Raw genomic sequence first — 19,505 nt, 5'->3', positions numbered from 1 at the left:
ACTCTGAACAATATTCAAAACCCACCAGTCCGATGTTATAAGGACCCAGCTGTCCAGACAATAGGAGATCCTGCCCCCAACCGGTGTCTTTGGTAGGGGAGGAACAGTAGTCAGAGCCAGGAGGCCGCTATTGCCTCTTGGCATTGTCTCGTCCCTGACGATTCTGACGTCCTCTCTGGGACTGACGAGAGAAAGACGCCGATTGACCTTGGCGTTGGTTCGAGTACTGAGCCTTGTATGACTGTCCTGACTGCGTTGAATGCGGACGCTGGTTGACTCTGTAAGAAGTGAACCCTCGTCCACGAGCTCCTCTGAATGGAACCTTCCGATAATTTAAGGATCCCAAGGACTTTGCTGTGTCCGTGTCCTTCTTGATGCTCTGCAGGGCCTCATCGACATGCTTGTCAAAAATCATTTCCCCGTCAAATGGAAGGTCCAGGATCTTATTTTGGACCTCCTGACGGAACCAGGTTGCCCTTAACCAGCCTTGACGGCGCAAGACCGCTGACCCTGCCAAAGCCCTGAAAGCGGTAGAGGCTATGTCCATAGCACAGTCAATGATCTCAGAGGAACATCTCTCTCCTTCCATGAGGACTTGCTTGGCCTCCTCCTGATTAGAGTCTGGTAGTAGATCAATAAACGGCTCCATGTCGCACCACATTTGGCGGTCGTACCTGCCTAGAATGGCTAATGAATTTGCTGCCCGAACCAACAAACTGGCCATGGTGGAAAATCTCTTCCCTACATTGTCCAGCCGCCTGCCATCCTTATCCGGAGGCGTAGTCAAAGGTGTCGAAGGATTCTTGGACTTGCTCTGTGCGGCCTGAGATATCACAGAGTCAGGCTTTGGTTGTCCAAGAAGACATGCAGGACTGCACTCAGGGGCCTTGTATTTCTTCTCCAGCCGGGGAAGAACCGGGATGACAGTGGCCGGGTTCTGCATAATCTTGATTCCCTCATCCCACACATGCTCAATGATGGGAATTGACCTGACGGACTTTTTGTATTGTGCCTTAAAGTCATATAGAAAACAGTCCGACTGTTCCACTGTGAGAGGCAGACCAAATCTTTTGGATGCACGCTCCATAAGATTATGGAACCCCCCAAATATCTGCCGGAGGCGACACGTTCGTGTCCCGCCCTGCAGCATCCGGATCTTGCATTCCAGTATCATCAGGATCCACATCCGGATCCCCTGGATCAGTTAGTGGGACCACGTGCACCTCATCCTCTTCATCCGTATCAACAGCCTGTGTATCTTCATTGGTAGGTTCCGGATACGAAGTCTGAGGAACCACTACTGGTACCACCACTGGTGAGGTACGCGGTATGTTTTTAGGGGGAGGTGGCAAGTCCACTGACGGCCCTCGCGGAACCACTGATGTAGATGGATGCACTGGTTGAACATCAGGGTGTGATGGAAATCGAGCTCTGTAGTCCTGCAACATCATCTGCAAGTCCGTAACCAGAGCAACTGGTATAGCTATCATGTCCTGTCTCAAAGTGCGAGGACGTACTTCCTGCTGAACAAATTGTTGTTCCTCCTGCTCATCATGTCCATAATAATCCTCAGTATCAGTCTCTTGCTGCTTTACATGCAGTTCTGAGGGACTGTAGGCATCCCCATACTGCTCAACCTCATCCTCCTCCTCCGACTCATCTAGCAGCATAGATGGTGGTAAAGGCGTAACCCGCCTAGGTGATGTCATCTCAGGTGTAATTTTCAACCTCTGTATTGAAAATCCAGAAATTTGACCCGTCGACGGAGTCGTCGCCGAAGGAATCCCAAGCGTCGACGAAATCGACGATGAAATCGTCGACGGCACGGTAGTCTTCGTCGACGGAGCGTGAATCGTCATTGACAATAAGGTCGTCGACGATGCTTGAATCGTCGTCGACGGTAGGATCGTCGACGGAGCCTTTTTCTTCGTCGACGGCAAGCTCGTCGACGGAGCTTTCTTCATCGTCGACGGGACAACTGTTGATGGTCTCGTCGACGAACTCGTCGTCACCAGCATCGACGACGACGTCGCCGTTGTCATCGTCGTCGTGGTCTTCGTCGTCGAAACTGCCGTCGACAGGAGCTTCATGGAAACCGTCGACGACGACAAGAATGAAGCTACCGTAGACGATGAAACAGGAGCAGACATCGTCGACGGTCCCGTCGACGAAACCAAGGAAACAGTTTTTACCGTGGAAATCGTCGTCGACGTACCTGCTTTAATCACCGTCGACGGACGCTGTTTCTTCACAGGAGCCATCTGTGGAGTTCCTGCAGAGTGTTTCTTAGCAGGCTTTTCCTTCTGGGACGGAGGAGAAGATATAGAAACCTCCTTTTTGTCCCTAGAGGCTGTGTCCACACCAGCAGCCTGTCCCTGCCTCTCCTTTTCACTTCCGTGAGGAGATTTCATGGGACCAGCCTCCTCAGACCTTTCAGAGATCCCGTGAGGGGCTTTGACAGGGGTTCTACAGAGATGGAGGGAGATTACCTACCCCTCTTCTTTGATCTCCTGGAGGAGGTGCCAGAAATAGAATCGTCCTCATCTGAAGAGAGAACCTCCTTCCTGGTCTTCAGCTTTTGCAGCCATGTCAGCAATCGACCCTCTCTGTCCCGCAAAGTCTTAGTAGATAAGGCCCGACAAATCTTGCAGTCTGTGGCCTTGTGTTCAGGGTATAAGCAGTAAATACAACTCTCATGCTTATCCTCAATGAAAAGTCTCTTCTTTCCACAAGATGCACAGGGCCTGAATAAGGCTTTCTTTTCCTTTTCTGACATAATGTCACTATAGATGTTAAAATGTAAATTTCTGAAAGAAAAGTTGAGAAAACTGAGCAGAGCTCAGTGGAGACTCCCTAGCACAACGTGCGGTAGAAAAATCTGAGGCTCTGAGCTCTCTCAGGAAGGTTCCAAAGGGTGAGGCTGTGCTGATTGGTCCTGGCAAAAGTTTGGGCTCTTTTACACAAAGAGGGTGATATGCTACAAAATGAGATGAGGCCTAAGCCTATTTTCTCTTTTGTTTCTATGGTTATGATATATTTTTTATTTACCGAGGCTCCCATTCCGAGGACGGGGAATGATACAAAGCATGAGAATCTATGAAAGTTCCAATACTGGGGTAATCATTATTTTTGCCCTTATGGTTCTGGACATGTTGACTGCTGAAGTCACAATTGAAGCCATAACCCTTAAGTAATTTCACAGTATAAAATACTTGGTTTCAGTAGATGTCCTCGCTCCAATATGGCCCCAGCCACAGGAATATTTAATCTTCAAAAAGTGGCTGCTTAGATGATGGAATATTAATTTAATAACCTCAGAGGATTTTCAGAGGGTGTTGGTTTACCAGTACATCTGCCCCGATTGTGCAGATAAACATCAGCTGATTTCTTAACCTGTGTCTGGTGCCTGGACTTCAGTAAATTAAACTATGGAGTAATCGAACATTGATGACCAGAACAGACTCCTGTTACCATTGACATTGGACACCGGAACTAAGAAAGACCTTGAACTGTATCACTGGCCTCACTGGGGGTGGGATTCTTGTTGCTTGTGTGATGCGCTTAGTGTTTTTGGGATTCTTTTTGGTACTGGAAACTCAGCATGACAAGGTTGATGCAGAAACTCAACTTCTATACACCTAGCACAAACCTGAATCCTTTGCATTAAAAAGTCTTCGACTAAAGTCAGAGACCCAAAGATTTCTCAAGTTCTCACATTCAACCCCAGTGCACTGTTTATAGGACAACATTAATCTTAAGGTGAATGTTAATAAAAAATGAGCACCCAGCATGTGAGAGACATAAACTTTGGGATCATATATTCGCCAGCGAAGAACTATAAATTTCAGCTTTTTCTGTATTGTATCTTACTGCCCATGTTACCTAACAGCTAACAAAAATACTACTCTTCTTTAAAATGACAGCACTGATATTGATGCTGAAGTTATCCAGTGTTATTTACAGTGTCATCCAGTATTTGAGTTTTTAACCTTTACCACGTCCTAGAGAATGCCTTAGCAGTTGCACTTTTCTATGTAGAGAGAGTCAATACCTAAAGACAGTAATTTATTCAACCAACTTGGAGCACCACAGTAGGGATCTCCTGGGACAAAAAGGGTAAACAACAGTACCAAATGGGGTATGGGCCAATACCCAGTGACTACTCCAACATCCAAAGAAACAACCTGACACTACGCCCAGATACCAGATGTGCTTCTAATCACCCGTATAAAGAACTTGTTAGTAAAAACCAAAGTGAACTGTGAAAGTCACTGGGTGCTGAATACCACCCACTTTCTGTAAATAATTGCAACAGTGGTCAAGTGAATTCTGTGCTACAATTTAACTTCTAGTATTCTTTGGTGCGATATAGTACAGAACTATTGCTGCTTGCATCAACTTTCCACCATTTTTGCCTAGTTTCTTGGTCTACACTTTCATGGTCTATAAATTCAATGCCTATTTCAGGCTTTGTCCCAACTCCTGTTGCCACTGTATTAGAGTTCTGCATAGAATGTCCTTTGCAAAGGTTGTCAAAGGAGCTTCAAAAATTGTTATTATGTCATACGAACAACAGTTTGTGTACTTTACTGTCATGTGGTCACATTTAGGCCTGGGTAGGAACACCATCATTCTGCATGTTCATGTTTAAACTTGACATCTTTTCCTGAACGTTGATACTTGACACACGTTTTACTTGCGTGCTTGTACGGATATTGTTCCACAAAATAACTTTGCTTACATTTACAAATCTTCATTGGCACATTATCAGAACCTTGAACATTCTGTACAAAAGCTAACATTCACTGGGCAAAATAATGTTGTTTATTGTTGTTCATTCGGCGCAAGCTGTGTCAGGGTAAAATCAAGAATAGCAGCCTGACTAGGACTTCGGCATGGCAACATGGGTGATGTTTATTATATAAACTGCATCTCTCCTTTGTTTAGGAAGAGGAGCATTACGCTGGCACTGTGAGGTCGCCCCATGCTGTAACTCCAGCCCAGCTGATTCCTGTTTACCTCCTGTGAGCTATGAAGCCCAGCTGTCTACCAAACGCTCCCTGATGACACTTACCCACAAGTAACGAGGGAGATAGATCACCCTACAGGGATTCTGGCAGATTCACCCACTAAAGGGACACTAGTTAGGTAACGCTAGGTATGAGCACAAAATATAACAGTATTTGTATTCAAGCATATATTCTCTATTACAATACAATGGTAGAATTATTTATCTTCTTCACCTTTCTCATAATGCTGATCACGTAATCCTGTTTCCTTCTAATGATTATTGCCGCACACATACTTTACATAAGAATCATAATGTTTCAATAAATATTGAAACGCCATGCTGTATATTTCGCGTGCTTCTCTTTGGGTAGGAACGAGTAACCAAACGAAAAGGTCCTAGATCTGTTACCACGATTTCCTTGGGGAGACAGGGTTGTCATGTTCGGAGGTTGCACATTCCGCCTGTCACCTTACCTAGTTAGGCATACAGATGGTGCACTGTAAACTAGCAGGACTAAGGCCAACATATCCTGATGGTGTGCTTAGAATTAGTCTTTAACAATTTTGATGCTTATTTTGTCTGACAAACGCACAGTTTACTGAGAAAGTATAAGCCATACGACATTACAAATGCCAAACAACAATCAACCTAGCACCTTTTAAGGGGTCAGTCAGAACTCCTGCTCCACAACTTAGCCACCACATGCAGGAAGTTCAAAACTGAAGGTGACATCTAATGATCCACTCTGTACACCTGACATTCCACAATCGTAAATCTTACTGTACTCCCTATTGATGGGACATGAGATGTAGCGACAGCAATAAATAAGCAGCACTTACTTTGAACTGGCAGAGAGGGTAGTTTCCATAGATATAGTCACACATGCCGTTGACCCTTAGGGTGTAATCCTCAGGCTTCTGCTGGCTGCGACTGCGGAAAATTGTGGCTTTCTTTTTCAGAGCCAAGCAAATAAGGGCAAATGGGAACTCCTTGGGCATAATCTGGAATGCAAAGCTCTCCTGCAAGCAAAAACAGGTATATCATCCCTTATGAGATACAATGGTTATATCAAAACAAAGACTGACAGTACCAAAACATGAAAGAGTTTCATGCCGCTGCGATACCAAGATATTGTTAGCACAAGAAGTAAGTTCATCTCAAGACATGGCAAAGATCATCCCAAAGAGAGGAAGAGGAGGAGGAGGAGAGGGACCACATCAGCCTTTAGGCAAGGTCAGCAGTGCCAGGAAGATGGCCTTCCTCCAATGCTGGGCTGTATCTGAAACATAATGTTTTGTTCAAGAGATTAAGAAACAGTCTTGTAATACTGTACTTGTGTTCTGTTTTAGCAACAACTGGCCACTAGACCTTTCCTGGGTTCCTGTTATCGACTGACAGACTGCTACGGAGGGCTCAGGGGAAGAGTCATTGCTACATGTCCACATTTCCCATTTTTAATAGGGGACTGTTTCAAGAATGAAAAGGCTAACAGCACAAGGGAGCATGTATCAGAGTCTAAATCGTTAAGCCTTTTCAGGCAGCAGCTATATTTCAGAAGGATCTACCCGATTATATGGGCATACTGTGTGACAGGTTTTGTGTAGCTATGTGACTGGGAAATAAGAGATTCCAGGTGTGTCATATTTGTGCATAAATTTTACTGTCAGTGCACAGCTAATATGACCTCTGTGACTTCTTATGTTTTCTTTCCCAGCCCAGGCTCTGTCCCCACCTCATAGTCTTATGTGGAATTTCCACACTAGCCACTTCTCTAGAGTTTGGAACTCAACTCATCGAAAGCTAACAAAATGATAAGCAGAGCAAGCAGGATGTGTGTGGATGGGACACTACCCTGAGCAGACCCAGGTTGCTCTTAGGAAACACAGGGAGTTAGTGTATCAAGCCCAAGCCAAATTACTTTCCAAAACGCCAGGTTCACAGGAACCAGATGGGACTTGGTCGGGAAGCCTCCTATATAGAAAGTGCCAAAGTGTAAGGGGTGAAGCTTATCACAGGGTTTGATGGGTATAAGTTAGCCTGGGGGAACAGGCTATTGTTTCTGGATCTGTAAGCTGGTAGAGGGAAAAACAATAAGTGGAAGCTTAAGTGCTTTCCAGTGTCTCTACCATACATGATGAGAGAAACTGCGGGGTATACAGCACTTCATGTGTCGGGCCACAATCAGCCTTTTGTGAGGCAGGAGGAAATACATCTTCATTTTTTGTGTCTGGGTACAAAAATTGCAGAACTTAGTAATAAAATGATCCATTATTAAATATTGCATGTGTTTGTTCATTCTTTGGTGAGTGGTATAAAACAACCAAGCATGAGAAAAGAAACCGTTCTGCAAACTTTGATCCAAGGAAGTCAAGAGGAGCACAAAGGACATGTTGCTAGAGGGTTCCAGCTTCAAACGAGTGATGTCCATATGTGTACTTCATCATCATTGTAGTGCAGATCTGGCCCTCCGTCAGTAAGAGACATACCATAATTTGGTTTCCTGAGAGTGCACAACACGGCACATTCATGCTTGAAGTGGCAGTTAATGTTGAGTTTTTTATGTAAATGCTGGGAGTTGTTGTACCCTTATATGCCAGCAGCAGTCAGATGTTGGGAATACACTGTCATGCATACTTTTGGTCATGATAACTTATTAATGAAATCAGAAGAAACTTGAAATAAAAGGTGTGGGTGTCATCAGAAGGATCACACACTCAGTTGGGCAGCAATAATACTGTGAAGCCAGAGTTGAGTACAGTGGAACGGAGATACTTGCACCTTTTTAAACTGTTTTTTTATAGACTATTTGGTGATTTTGCAGTTATTGCTAAACCCAAGTGCTCTAAAATAATGAGCTGTTTTGTAACTCTCCTGGTTCTAGCTTGATCACAAGAGCAACTTATGACAGGCAAAAGAACATGTTTAGTCTGTAGTATTACTGCCAGAGTAAAAAGTCAGTTTGTAGGTAGAGCACAAAAAGTAATCAGTCCTGGCCCAGCTAGGAAAACAGCTAAAGAAGCCCATTAGCAGGGGATTTTGACAGGCGGCTCAACCAACAAGAAATGCATGCAACCTCACTGAGTTAGCGTTATCTTCTATCTTAGTCAATATGCAATATCAAAGAATTGGTCCAAAATTACTTTGAGTAAATTAAACCTTTAACAAGACTGAATGTTGTAGAACTGTTTAAAAACTGATACTGAAAATGCTGTGGTTCATTTCCCCGTTATCATCAAATGGTCTCTCCTATTCAACTGGCACTACTGGATGAGGCACTATCTTTGTAATTGATTATTTATGCTTCCTAGAAGAAGCCTCAGTATTTGACCCACTTATGATCATCCTTGTAAGTATGCTCAGTGAGTGTATTTGATACACCTTCTCTAGGAGAAGTAGGGGGATGACTGAGGGGTTAGGTTAATTACAGTTTGGTTGAGGAGGTTACATTTTTTCTGGTGCCTTTCTGCGTACTCTTGCCCCCTCTCTATGTGTATTTGGACCATCTCCGTTTGGCTATTCAAGAATATATTCTGCACACATATTGCTGCACTATTTTACTGATGATTTTGAGGGATGGAAACAGCTAGCTATGCTGAGAGGTTCTATGTTTTATTTCCTGTTGGAACTGCATCCATTGGTGCTACTGCTAAAAATAAAAAAAGATTTAAATCTAAAAAAAAGAATCCTCAGAATATGCCCCAGGCTGTAGCTTTTGGTGCTGTTAAGAGTTTCAGATTAAACTGAGGTGAATCTGACATTTTCATTGGAGACTGGATTTAGTGTTCCAAACTCAAACATTTACTGAGTTTAGTTTCCTTGGATACAGCCTCACCCACTGCCACCATCAAAACAAAGTGACTGAAACTGAAAGAAAGAGATAGTGTACCAAAAGAAACATACTAAGAATTTCTCTCTAGATGACTGGTCACTCTTGAGGAGCCATCAAAAAGCTCTCTTTAGTGGCTGGCAAAGGGTACACCCTTGTGCAAGTCCATGCTACTGAAGAAGACAGTTCATAAAGCTATACAAACAAACATGAGAACTCTACCTCCCCAGATTCTCTTACCTCACTGGACTCAAACTTGACATTGATTATGGTCTTGGAGGATATACGGATAGTTCCCATGCTGAAGACATTAGCGGATGGCTCAAGCTGACAGGGAAAGCTATACTCCAGCCAGGCCTGCCAGCTCATGCCTTGTCTTAAAGCTGCCATCTCATCACATAACTGCAGCATTGCCCCTCGGAACTCATTCACCTCTGGGTCACACATGGAGTCAAACTCGTGCAGGCCTGGAAGAAAATTTGAGAAGGTACATAAGTGAAGGGAGATCCTGGAAACAGATGAAGACGTGATGAAATGGTTCATGAGAGAGAGAAGCACAGAGGAAAAGAGAACATTATTTTTAAAATGGGGATTCTATTGCAAAGGGGAGGGAGAGAATGTGAGTTGGCAATTTGGAGCATACAGGAAAGAGCTGATAGGAGTTAGTGAGAGACTGAAACCCACTTTTAGAACAGGGAATTCCCAATATCTCCAGGTCCAGGGAATTGGGTACCTCAACGACAGGGCGCACAAGAGGAAGTGATAAGAAGGTTCGGGACTCAGGAATTTTCTCATCACAATTTGTTGAGAAGGGCTATGGGTATGGTATGGTGTTGCCTTGTGGAAGCATGTATTCCATTGGGCCCTTGCCCCATGGTAGCTACTCAACAAAAAATGTCTTGCCCATGGCCATACAGCCATCAGCATAGGTCGCTCTACACACTTCGTAAAAAGGGCGAGGGGGTGTTGTTGGGCAACCAAAGATAGAGAAAATTCATATTGAAACACGGTTTTATGGTGTAAATATATGACAGGTGAAAATACATGCTTCCATGATGCTACCATGATGATTGAATACAGGAATCAGTGGCCACTGATAATCATTTAGTGCAAGAGAAGGTTTTAGCAAAGAGGAATAAATAAAAGGATTATAATCCGTCAAACCCTGTCCCTTTGATGGGCAGATGGCAAGAAGCAAAAGCTGGGGGGCAAGGCAAAGGAGTTGACATTGAAGTCAATAGGAAGGAGCGACGTAGGGTGAGTAAGGATTGTGAAGCCTGGTAGATAAGTTGTACCAAGGGATTCACAGTCAAGAAAAGAGCCATAGGTGAACAGCATCCATTTTTCATAAAATCTTATACACTTTTTGCTGTTGTATAGATTTAATGTGCATGGGTACTGTGCCAGATCCTGAAATATTTGAATATTTAATTAATTTATATTTTGGACTGAGAATAAAACGTTCAAACTACATTCTTGGTGATTCTGTGATAATTGGTACTTCCTTATCTCCTTCACATGTTTTAGAAAAGCCTATGCCACATGCTTCTTTTAGAAAAAGGCTGTCATTTTAACAATTTTTTACCAGACCAACAAGTACCAGTGTCCTCATCCAAAGAGCAGGCCCCGCAAGTGACCCATGCATCATAGACCACCCCAGTCCATTTTCCCCACGTTTTCCATCATGTATTGCTGAACCGTGGTATATGAGGACTGGCTGGGTAGGTGTTGGAAATGAGGGAGAGCAAAAACTAGTATGACAACAAAGGTAATCTTACCTTGCTGTTGTTATTGGCTCTCCCTCCTCCTAGCAGATTTCAGACCATGCTTCAAGAAAAAATGGTGGAAGGGACTGCCTAACAATAGCTTCATCATTGTGAAAGGATGCATCCTGTGACAAATGCTTGTAGAAGGCATCTTGATTATGCCAAGTAACAGTTTAAAACTTTTCTGAAAATGGTACATGCCTCTGGAAAACCAAAGATGCTACCTTAGCACTGATTGAATTAATGTGTAAAGGGGTGTCAATGGCCTTGGAAAGCCGCAAGACTATCCACCCAGCGCCAGTAGCTTTTGACATTTTGATAAAGTTACCGGTTGAGTTTACAACACGTCCGAGCAGCGTCAGACACAATCAATCATAACTCACTACTACACACCTTATGATGTAGAACGTGTTTTAATCTGAAAATTTTCCTAATTATTCTTCTCTGCAAGACCAGCGTATGAAAATAAACCAATCCAAATCCCCTACACTTCTTTTCAAATGCCATGTTCCACAAACCTCAATTATTTCACAGTTTCTATTAAACATATACACGGTCCCCTCAATGCTAAACTACAGTACTAAATCATCTCACTTTATCAGTTCATTGATGAAACTCCTTTATACCTGAGAGTCTGCAATTTAGAGAGCTAACCCAACCTGCAAGAATTTCTCTATAAATGAACTAGCTGGATGACCAAATCTTACTAAAACGGAATCTGACTAAAACAGATTTCTTTGTTTCATCACTGATCAAAATCTGAATACGTTTGAACACATGTTCAAACAAGAACTGCCTCCTTTCCACTCTACTTGCTGATAAATCTGAAACGTTTCATTCCCTAACAAATTTCAGATCAGTAATGCAGGTTTTAGAGCAAGGTCGTCTGGCTGGAGGTATGCAGTGCTTGAAGATCATACATCCTTCTTTATGGCTCCCTGGAGGGCAATCCTCCATGCAGCAGCCTTTTTATCTAAAAGAGGTCCAAGGTCAACGATAAGGAAGACTTGATAATACTGAAGATACCCTGAACCAAGAAATAAAAACCTTAAACTAAGCTTTCTCCTGCATGGCAATGACTTTAATTGCTGAATTTTGCTCTTGCAGTCCTAAAAAATCATTTCAAAGGACTACAAAGGTAAATTCATGGACCAAAAGGTGACTGAAATGTGCAATCCTGATTCTTTACAGTTGGTACTCAATTCAAATTGTAAAATTAAATCGCCTTAGATCCATGAATTTGTGTCTTGTTCCTCAAACTATACATTTCAAAATTCAATCACCTTTGGTCTATGATTTGTCTATTGTATCCCTATCAATCAATCAATCATGCAATACTTGTTTAGTGCAGCTTATCACCCGTGAGGGTATCCAGAAGATGGGCTGCTGGTTTCAGTAAAAGAGCCAGGTCTTGAGTTCCTTCCTGAAGTCTGTCAGTGAGGGCGAAGTTCAGAGGTGGAGGAGGAGGAGGGTGTTCCAGGACTTGACGACAAGGTGGGAGAAGAAGCGTCCTCCGGTGCAGCAGCAGATGCGCAGTATCTGTGCAAGGGTGAGGTGAGTAGAGCGGCGGTTTCTGGATGATTGGTAAATTTCAGGCAGTGGTTCATGTATGCAGGTTCTTGGTCGTGGAGGGCTTTGTAGGTGTGGATCAGCAGTATAAATTGGCCTCTTTCCTGAATGGGGAGCCACTGGCGGTCTCTCAGGTGCTGGGTGATGTGGGTCCTTTTGGGCAGGTTGAGGATCAGTATGGCCACTGCGTTCTGGATCATCTGGAGTCTTCTCGTGCATTTGTTGGTGGTGCCTGCATAGAGTGCATTGCCATACTCCAGGCGACTGGTGATGAGGGCCTGCTTCACTGTTTTTCTGGTGCTAATGGAGAGCCATTTGAAAATTCTGCAGAGTATGCGGAGAGTGTAGATGCAGGCTGAGGAGATGGCGTTGACCTAAAGTTTCAGGGAGAGTTCACTGTTCGGGATGATGCTGAGGTTGTGGGTGTGGTCTTTCGGAGTTCCGATGACCACAAGGAGTCGTTCCAGAGGGAGGTGTGGCTTCTGAATATCAGCACTTCGGTTTTGTCTATGTTGAGCTTCAGGTAGTTGTCCTTTATCCAGGCTGAGACATTCTTCATTCAGTTGTGGAAGTTGGACTTTGTAGTGTCGGGGGTTTGCTGAGAGCGAGAGGACGAGCTGGGTGTCGTCGGTGTAGGAAATGATATTGATGTCGTGGGTCTTGACAATGTCTGCTAGTGGCGTCTTGTAGATGTTTAAGAGGGTTGGACTGAGGGATGGGCCTCGGGGGGATGCCGCACATGTTGTGCTTGGATCTCCCTAGGAGATCATAGGGCGAATTCATATACCAAACATCACTGAATTTTGAAGTTTGCATTGTATACCGAGTGGATCGAAACCTGATGCCTTGATAAATGTCAAATTGGACCTGTACTCAGACAGTTTGAGTACAATATCTGCAAAGCATTGTTCCATTTACAATAAATCACCAATAATGTTTCTGTAGTTTTAATGAAAACTGAATTGGCAACTCAATATCTTTCAAAGCGCTGTCTTCATTGGTTTACTGGAACTTGAAACCATGGGGAAACGCTAGTTATACAGAACCAATGACAAACAAGCATTTGCAATGCAATAGGTCTCGCATTCACACGAGTTTGAGCTATTGGCATTGTAAATGACAATGCCTTTTATTTATGTTTTGGGTTTTAAAAGATAAATAAAAGGCACTATCAATTACAATACTAATAGCTTAAACTCTCGCAAATGCAAGACCTATTGCATTGCAATAAAGGGCCTTCTCGACCGCTTTTTAGATTGTAAATATCAGAGGAAGAGACCGGCCTGCAACGTCTTCAAAGTAGTGATAAATAGCGCAGTGAAGATGCGCAAGCATTGTACATTACAGAGACACAAAGTGTGAAGTGAGAGTTACATATGATTTGAGCTATAAACACTAACAAAACGCTACAACACCTTTCGCACTGTGATTACACTGTTGCGGCTCAGGAGGAAGAGCAGGGGGGGGGGGCTATTTCCTGCCCTCTCCGTAATTTGAGTGTATAGTGTGGCATTGCGTAATGTCATTCCTATCTTTGGCCTAATAAAAAACACTCCAGCTGTAGTAGGGCCCTGGCTTCACCTACTGGTGCATGGTAGGCTGTGCTTTATGGCAGGCAAGGAGGGAGAGAAGGAAGGATGGTCTTGGCAGCAGCTCCGGCCTTGTAAAGTGCCTCTGCTATTAGTAATGAGCAAGAGGTGCTGAGGTGGTGGTATTATTGGTATTGGTGGTAGTATTGGTGGTGGTGGTATTGTTGGTGGTATTGGTTGCATTTGTGGTGGTAGTGGTATTGGTGGTGGTGGCATTGGTGGTACTGGTGGTGTCGGTATTGTTATTGGTGGTGGTGGGATTAGTATTGGTGGTGGTATTGGTGGTATTGGTGGTGGTGGAATTGGTATTGGTGGTGGTGGGAGTGGTATTATTAGCATTGTGATGGTGGTAGAGGTGGTGGTGGTATTGGCGGTGGTACTGGTGGTGGTGGTATTGGCAGTGGTTAATTTGTAAAATAGAAAGTGCCGGAGCTCTCCTCAGGAGGCAGCGCTAACAAGAGAAATATGCTGGTGCAAACTGCCTCCTAACTAGAGCCCCGGCACCTACTATTCTGGAGAGGACTTGGCCTACTGGCTAGAACCGCCGATTTAGGAGCTGGGGAACCGGGTTCAAGTCTCGGCGTGGCTCAGCATCCTGTGATTCTTCTGGGGGAAGTCACATGCACTCCGAATTATTTTGTCCTTAACTGGTGCTATAAGCATCCGTGCTGAGGATTAGGTGGCGGTGCTGAGCACCGGAACACACCGGCTCAAATTAAGCACTGGATTGTTTTGGTGGTGGTATTGGATGGAGAAGACAGTGATGTGCATTGAACTCCATGGCTGATAACAGCCAGCTTAATCTCTTTGCCCTGTGAGGCTCTGGTAAAACCTGCACCGCAGTGTATCCTCTCAAGCTGCGCGTGACATCCTCAGTGACTCCAAGTGACTGCCAGCCATAGTGCCATGTCAGAGTCAGGCAGACCTACACTAAATTTGCCACAGTGCTCCATCCCTGTGCTTTGACTAGAGCCCAGAAATTAAAGTGGTGCACCATCGGCCCTATCATTCCCCTGTAAATCTTTAAAATTCTGGAATTAATTAGGGCGCGGATATGTCCTAATTTGTTCTGCGTTAATGCCATGTAGTGGCTGCAGCCGCGTCATCCCCAGAACGGATTCTGGCCGGATGCGGCCAAGTGTATCAGACATGGCCTCTAGGAACTACATGTATGATGTGCTCTCTGTAGCAGATTACATGGTTATTTACATGAGGCGCAAACTCGTTTCACGAAAAACATATTTCTGCTCCTCGCAGGTTCAGCCTCGCAGATGGCAGATTTCAGATTTTTTGTTCTAGCGTTTTCCAGGTTTCACCTGTACAGTTAGAGCCATCGCAGGCTTCCATGCACACTCATGAAACTCTTCTACGAATTCAACTTCCACGTGAAAAAATATACCTTAGAATATTTACGCATGCGAAAATCGGAAACCCCAATAAAATATTGCAAACGTGTTTTGTTTTCAAGGTGAAAATGGGCCGAATACAAGCTTGTGAATACTCACAAATCTGCAGCTTTGTGGGAGTTCACAGCTCGCAGTTAACACCATCCTTTATAGTCCACTCGCCACACCCGCTTGTAGATTTACTAATAAAAAATGATTTGAGTAAATCCACTTCCCTGTGGAAAAGCAACTTTTGAAAACCAAAAAAGTGGTTTTTCACACGTAAGTATGTGTGTGACTGTGTGTGTGAGCAGGCTTTACAGGCACAGTCATCTTTGAAAATAAAGTCCACTGACTTACTTTTGGGAAAATCTTTCTGAATCAGTCCCTAAATATTTTACAGTACATCCATAGTCATATTATCCGCATGTATGTAGTGCACTTCTGGCATTAGTATGACCTCATGGCGCTGTGAGCCGAATGGAATGTTCTGATTAGCCACCTGCTTTATTACAGGTACTGTTGGGAAACTGTACTTATGTGTGGCTCTTTCTCTCATTTAAGTTTTCTTCTATCATGTTCCTTCTTAACAAAAATGCACAGTCCTAATAAGCCCTTTCTGGCCTGACTCGTGCTAATATCAAACCTAAACAAGCCCAGGAGTGGTGCGCACGCGTGCCACAGCGAGCGATCTTTTTTCAATTATCGCGCCCATGTCTGGGCACGATAATTGAAAACAGATGTTGGTGTGCGGGTAACAGACACCAATAGGCCATGGGCAGAGCAACGCAACCGCCTTTGGCCTATTGTGTGCTGTCTTTCTAAAAAAAGACGACCACAAACGCCAATACCGTGGACCAAAAGGAATCGCACACGCACGAGCGTGTACGATTCCAGGCTCTGTTTTGGAACCCTCCACAAAAGGACTCTCGCTGCGTGAGCAGTGCTACGCACTGCATCGCTAGGCACGAGACCTAAAAAGAGTCATGTGTGCAGTAACAGAGGCCTTTACAAGATTACGAAGTTATTCAAGAGCCACTGGGTAAAAGTGAAGCCATATGCTCTTATACAGACGCATAGTTGAAAATTTCCTTGTGAATGGAATCAGTTAGCAAGCATGCTTTTACAATGCATGCCTTAATATATATATATATATATATTACCTACTGGCGGTCGCCAGTAGGTAGTTATAGTTAGGACCACGTTTCCATAGGAAAACCTCAACATTCTATTTTGAATAACTTTGGCGCCGGTCGACGAATCCTCGCGAATTTCTCAAAATAGGTGGGGCGCTACGCTCCGCTCCTACCCTGAAAGTCTCGGGGGGATCCGTCAAGCGGGGGCTGAGATAAAAGGGGGGTCCCAAAACGCGTTTTTCCCATGCATTTTACCATAGGACCTTTAGAACGAGCTACAGCCCGAACGGCTGAACAGAATTACTCAAAATTTGGCAGAGAGGTAGTCCCTAGGTCAAGGAAGTGCCTTTTGTAGGTTTGGTGTAAATCTGTTCAGTAGATTCAGAGAAAATAGCCTTTAAATCAATATATATATCTGAGCCCGCTTACGGTACGCTTACCGTACGCTTACCGTACGCTTACGGTAAGCGTACGGTGGCGTGCGCGAGCGCGATTCTGATTGGCTCTTAGATCTTAGTAAACATTCGAATCGGCCGAAACCAGGAAGCGGCGGCCGCCATTTTGTGTATTTCACTCTGAAAAAAAAGAGTGAAAACAAGGAAAGGGGGCAATGAGGAGAGTTACAGACCCCCTAACATTTGTAAGGGGGTCAAAGAAGGACAGAAAAGTACAAAAAAAACATTTATTGATTTTAAAAAAAATCACGGGGTACGCGTACGGTAAGCTTACGGTAAGCGTACGGTAGAAAAAAAAAAAAAAAAAAAAATGAAAATCAGATTTAAGTGTTTAGATATTAGGGGGCTCTAAAAAGAGCCGTTGTGTTTATGAAATGATTTTTTAGTGGTACCTACAAGTAAGTACCGATGCAGAGTCTAAGGTTCAAGAGGAAGACTCTGTTCCCTTCATCATTGAAGTGCACACCATCTCCTCTATAAATGTCTTGCATGTCATAACGCAAGTTGTTGTGGTAAATGGCACCCATACCATAGTCACGGAGGAAAGCAGAAACAGATTTGTTGACGTGCTTTCTTGCTTTGTCATCGCACCGCGTGCCCACCGTGCGTGCACGGAACGAACTGCGTTAAGTGGGCGCGCACGCCACGAATGGCGTAAAGTAACTTAGCATTTAAAAAACCGTACAAATTCACTGAAAAAACCATAGGTTTCACACACGTTATAGTTAGGAATTAGCATTTAAAAAACCTTGCAAATTCACTGAAAAAACCATAGGTTTCACACATGTTATAGTTAGCGGAAATTTTACTGATAAAAAACCAATGAAATTCCCCCGTTATAGTTAGTGCAGGCAACTATAACTCACGCGACCGCAATCTTCTGCTGATGACATATGTGTCTTTATGAAAAAAAAATATTTGTAATATATGTATAGCTAAAAATGTATGGAAGAAGACATGGGCAAATAAGTGTCTAAATACAGTATTAGCATCAGCAGAGGATTGCGGTCGCGTGAGTTATAGTTGCCTGCACTAACTATAACGGGGGAATTTCATTGGTTTTTTATCAGTAAAATTTCCGCTAACTATAACATGTGTGAAACCTATGGTTTTTTCAGTGAATATATATATATATATATATATATATATATATATATATAGATAGATAGATATATTTTTTATTTTAACTGAGTTTTATATAGTGCAAACTTGACGCGAATCGGGTATCAGAGCGCCTTACATAGCACCAGTTGCATTACATAAGGACACATTCATTTTTGTTAGGCACATGGAGATTAAGTGATTTGCCCAGAATCGCAGGATGTTCAGCGTCATTGCCGAGACTTGAACACAGTTCCCCAGATTCGAGACCGACCGCCCTAGCCGTTAGGCCAACTCCTTATATATATATATATATATATATATATAGCAGTCAACCTTTCCTCAAACGATCCGCTCAATCCTGGATCAAGAAGGGGACGGACTCCGATAAGTTGTACCCAAATTATTTTATTTTTTGTTTGTGCGCTCTGCCGCCATGACGCGTTTCGGGCTCAAAAGCCCTTGATCACATGACGAACCCCTCGTGTGAATCCCTTTTAAAGTGACAGTGCTTAATTTTATATATATATATATATATATATATATATATATATATATATATATATATATATAAAAATACCCTTTCAGGCATAGAGTGACGAATAAATTATGCAAAAAAGAAGTAGAGAACTCTGGGTAGTTCTCAAGTTTAGGTGGAAAGCAGCTCCTGTATAGAGCACTCTCAACACCAGCGACACTCTAGATCTGCTCACCTCAAATGTCTGCTTTTCTATCAAAGTTTTTAAGCATAGGATTAGCACAGTGCTATCCATGCCGAGATAGAAATGGACAAAGTCTTTTGCCATTTCTACAGCAAAGTCTTTAAGCATAGGACTAGCACAGTGCTGACCTTGCCGAGCTTTAAAATGACAAAAGCCATTTACCACTCCAGGCACAGTATTACAGCTTTGAATTGGTAAAATACCAACCAAGCCAACCTGAAATGAGTAAAAGCAACCCCTGACACAGTGTTTCGCTCTAATTAGAGCTCTTCACAGAGGTATAGCTTTGTCCAGACACAAGGGAGCACCCAGTATAAGTCAAAAAAATACCCTTTCAGGCATAGAGTGACGAATAAATTATGCAAAAAAGAAGTAGAGAACTCTGGGTAGTTCTCAAGTTTAGGTGGAAAGCAGCTCCTGTATAGAGCACTCTCAACACCAGCGACACTCTAGATCTGCTCACCTCAAATGTCTGCTTTTCTATCAAAGTTTTTAAGCATAGGATTAGCACAGTGCTATCCACGCCGAGATAGAAATGGACAAAGTCTTTTGCCATTTCTACAGCAAAGTCTTTAAGCATAGGACTAGCACAGTGCTGACCTTGCCAAGCTGTAAAATGACAAAAGCCATTTACCACTCCAGGCACAGTATTACAGCTTTGAATTGGTAAAATACCAACCAAGCCAACCTGAAATGAGTAAAAGCAACCCCTGACACAGTGTTTCGCTCTAATTAGAGCTCTTCAGAGAGGTATAGCTTTGTCCAGACACAAGGGAGTACCCAGTATAAGTCAAAAAAATACCCTTTCAGGCATAGAGTGACGAATAAATTATGCAAAAAAGAAGTAGAGAACTCTGGGTAGTTCTCAAGTTTAGGTGGAAAGTAGCTCCTGTATAGAGCACTCTCAACACCAGCGACACTCTAGATCTGCTCACCTCAAATGTC

At 43.4% G+C, this 19,505-nt stretch overlaps 1 protein-coding gene across 7 annotated transcripts in view; it reads right to left on the bottom strand.

The window, feature by feature from the left end:
- Positions 1-19,505, bottom strand: part of PIK3CD (phosphatidylinositol-4,5-bisphosphate 3-kinase catalytic subunit delta) — a 671,014-nt gene that overhangs the window by 443,396 nt on the left and 208,113 nt on the right. For all 7 annotated transcript variants that reach the window (XM_085609767.1, XM_085609777.1, XM_085609774.1 and 4 more), the window contains 2 exons: positions 9,078-9,304; positions 5,851-6,030 (listed from right to left, as the gene is read on the bottom strand). In XM_085609767.1, the coding sequence (XP_085465893.1) occupies positions 5,851-6,030; positions 9,078-9,304 (407 nt within the window). The remainder of the gene's footprint in view (positions 1-5,850; positions 6,031-9,077; positions 9,305-19,505) is intronic.

Source organism: Triturus cristatus, chromosome 1_2, assembly GCF_964204655.1.
Source record: "Triturus cristatus chromosome 1_2, aTriCri1.1, whole genome shotgun sequence".
Lineage (NCBI taxonomy): Eukaryota > Metazoa > Chordata > Amphibia > Caudata > Salamandridae > Triturus > Triturus cristatus.
This window is presented reverse-complemented; position numbering and strand designations above follow the sequence as displayed.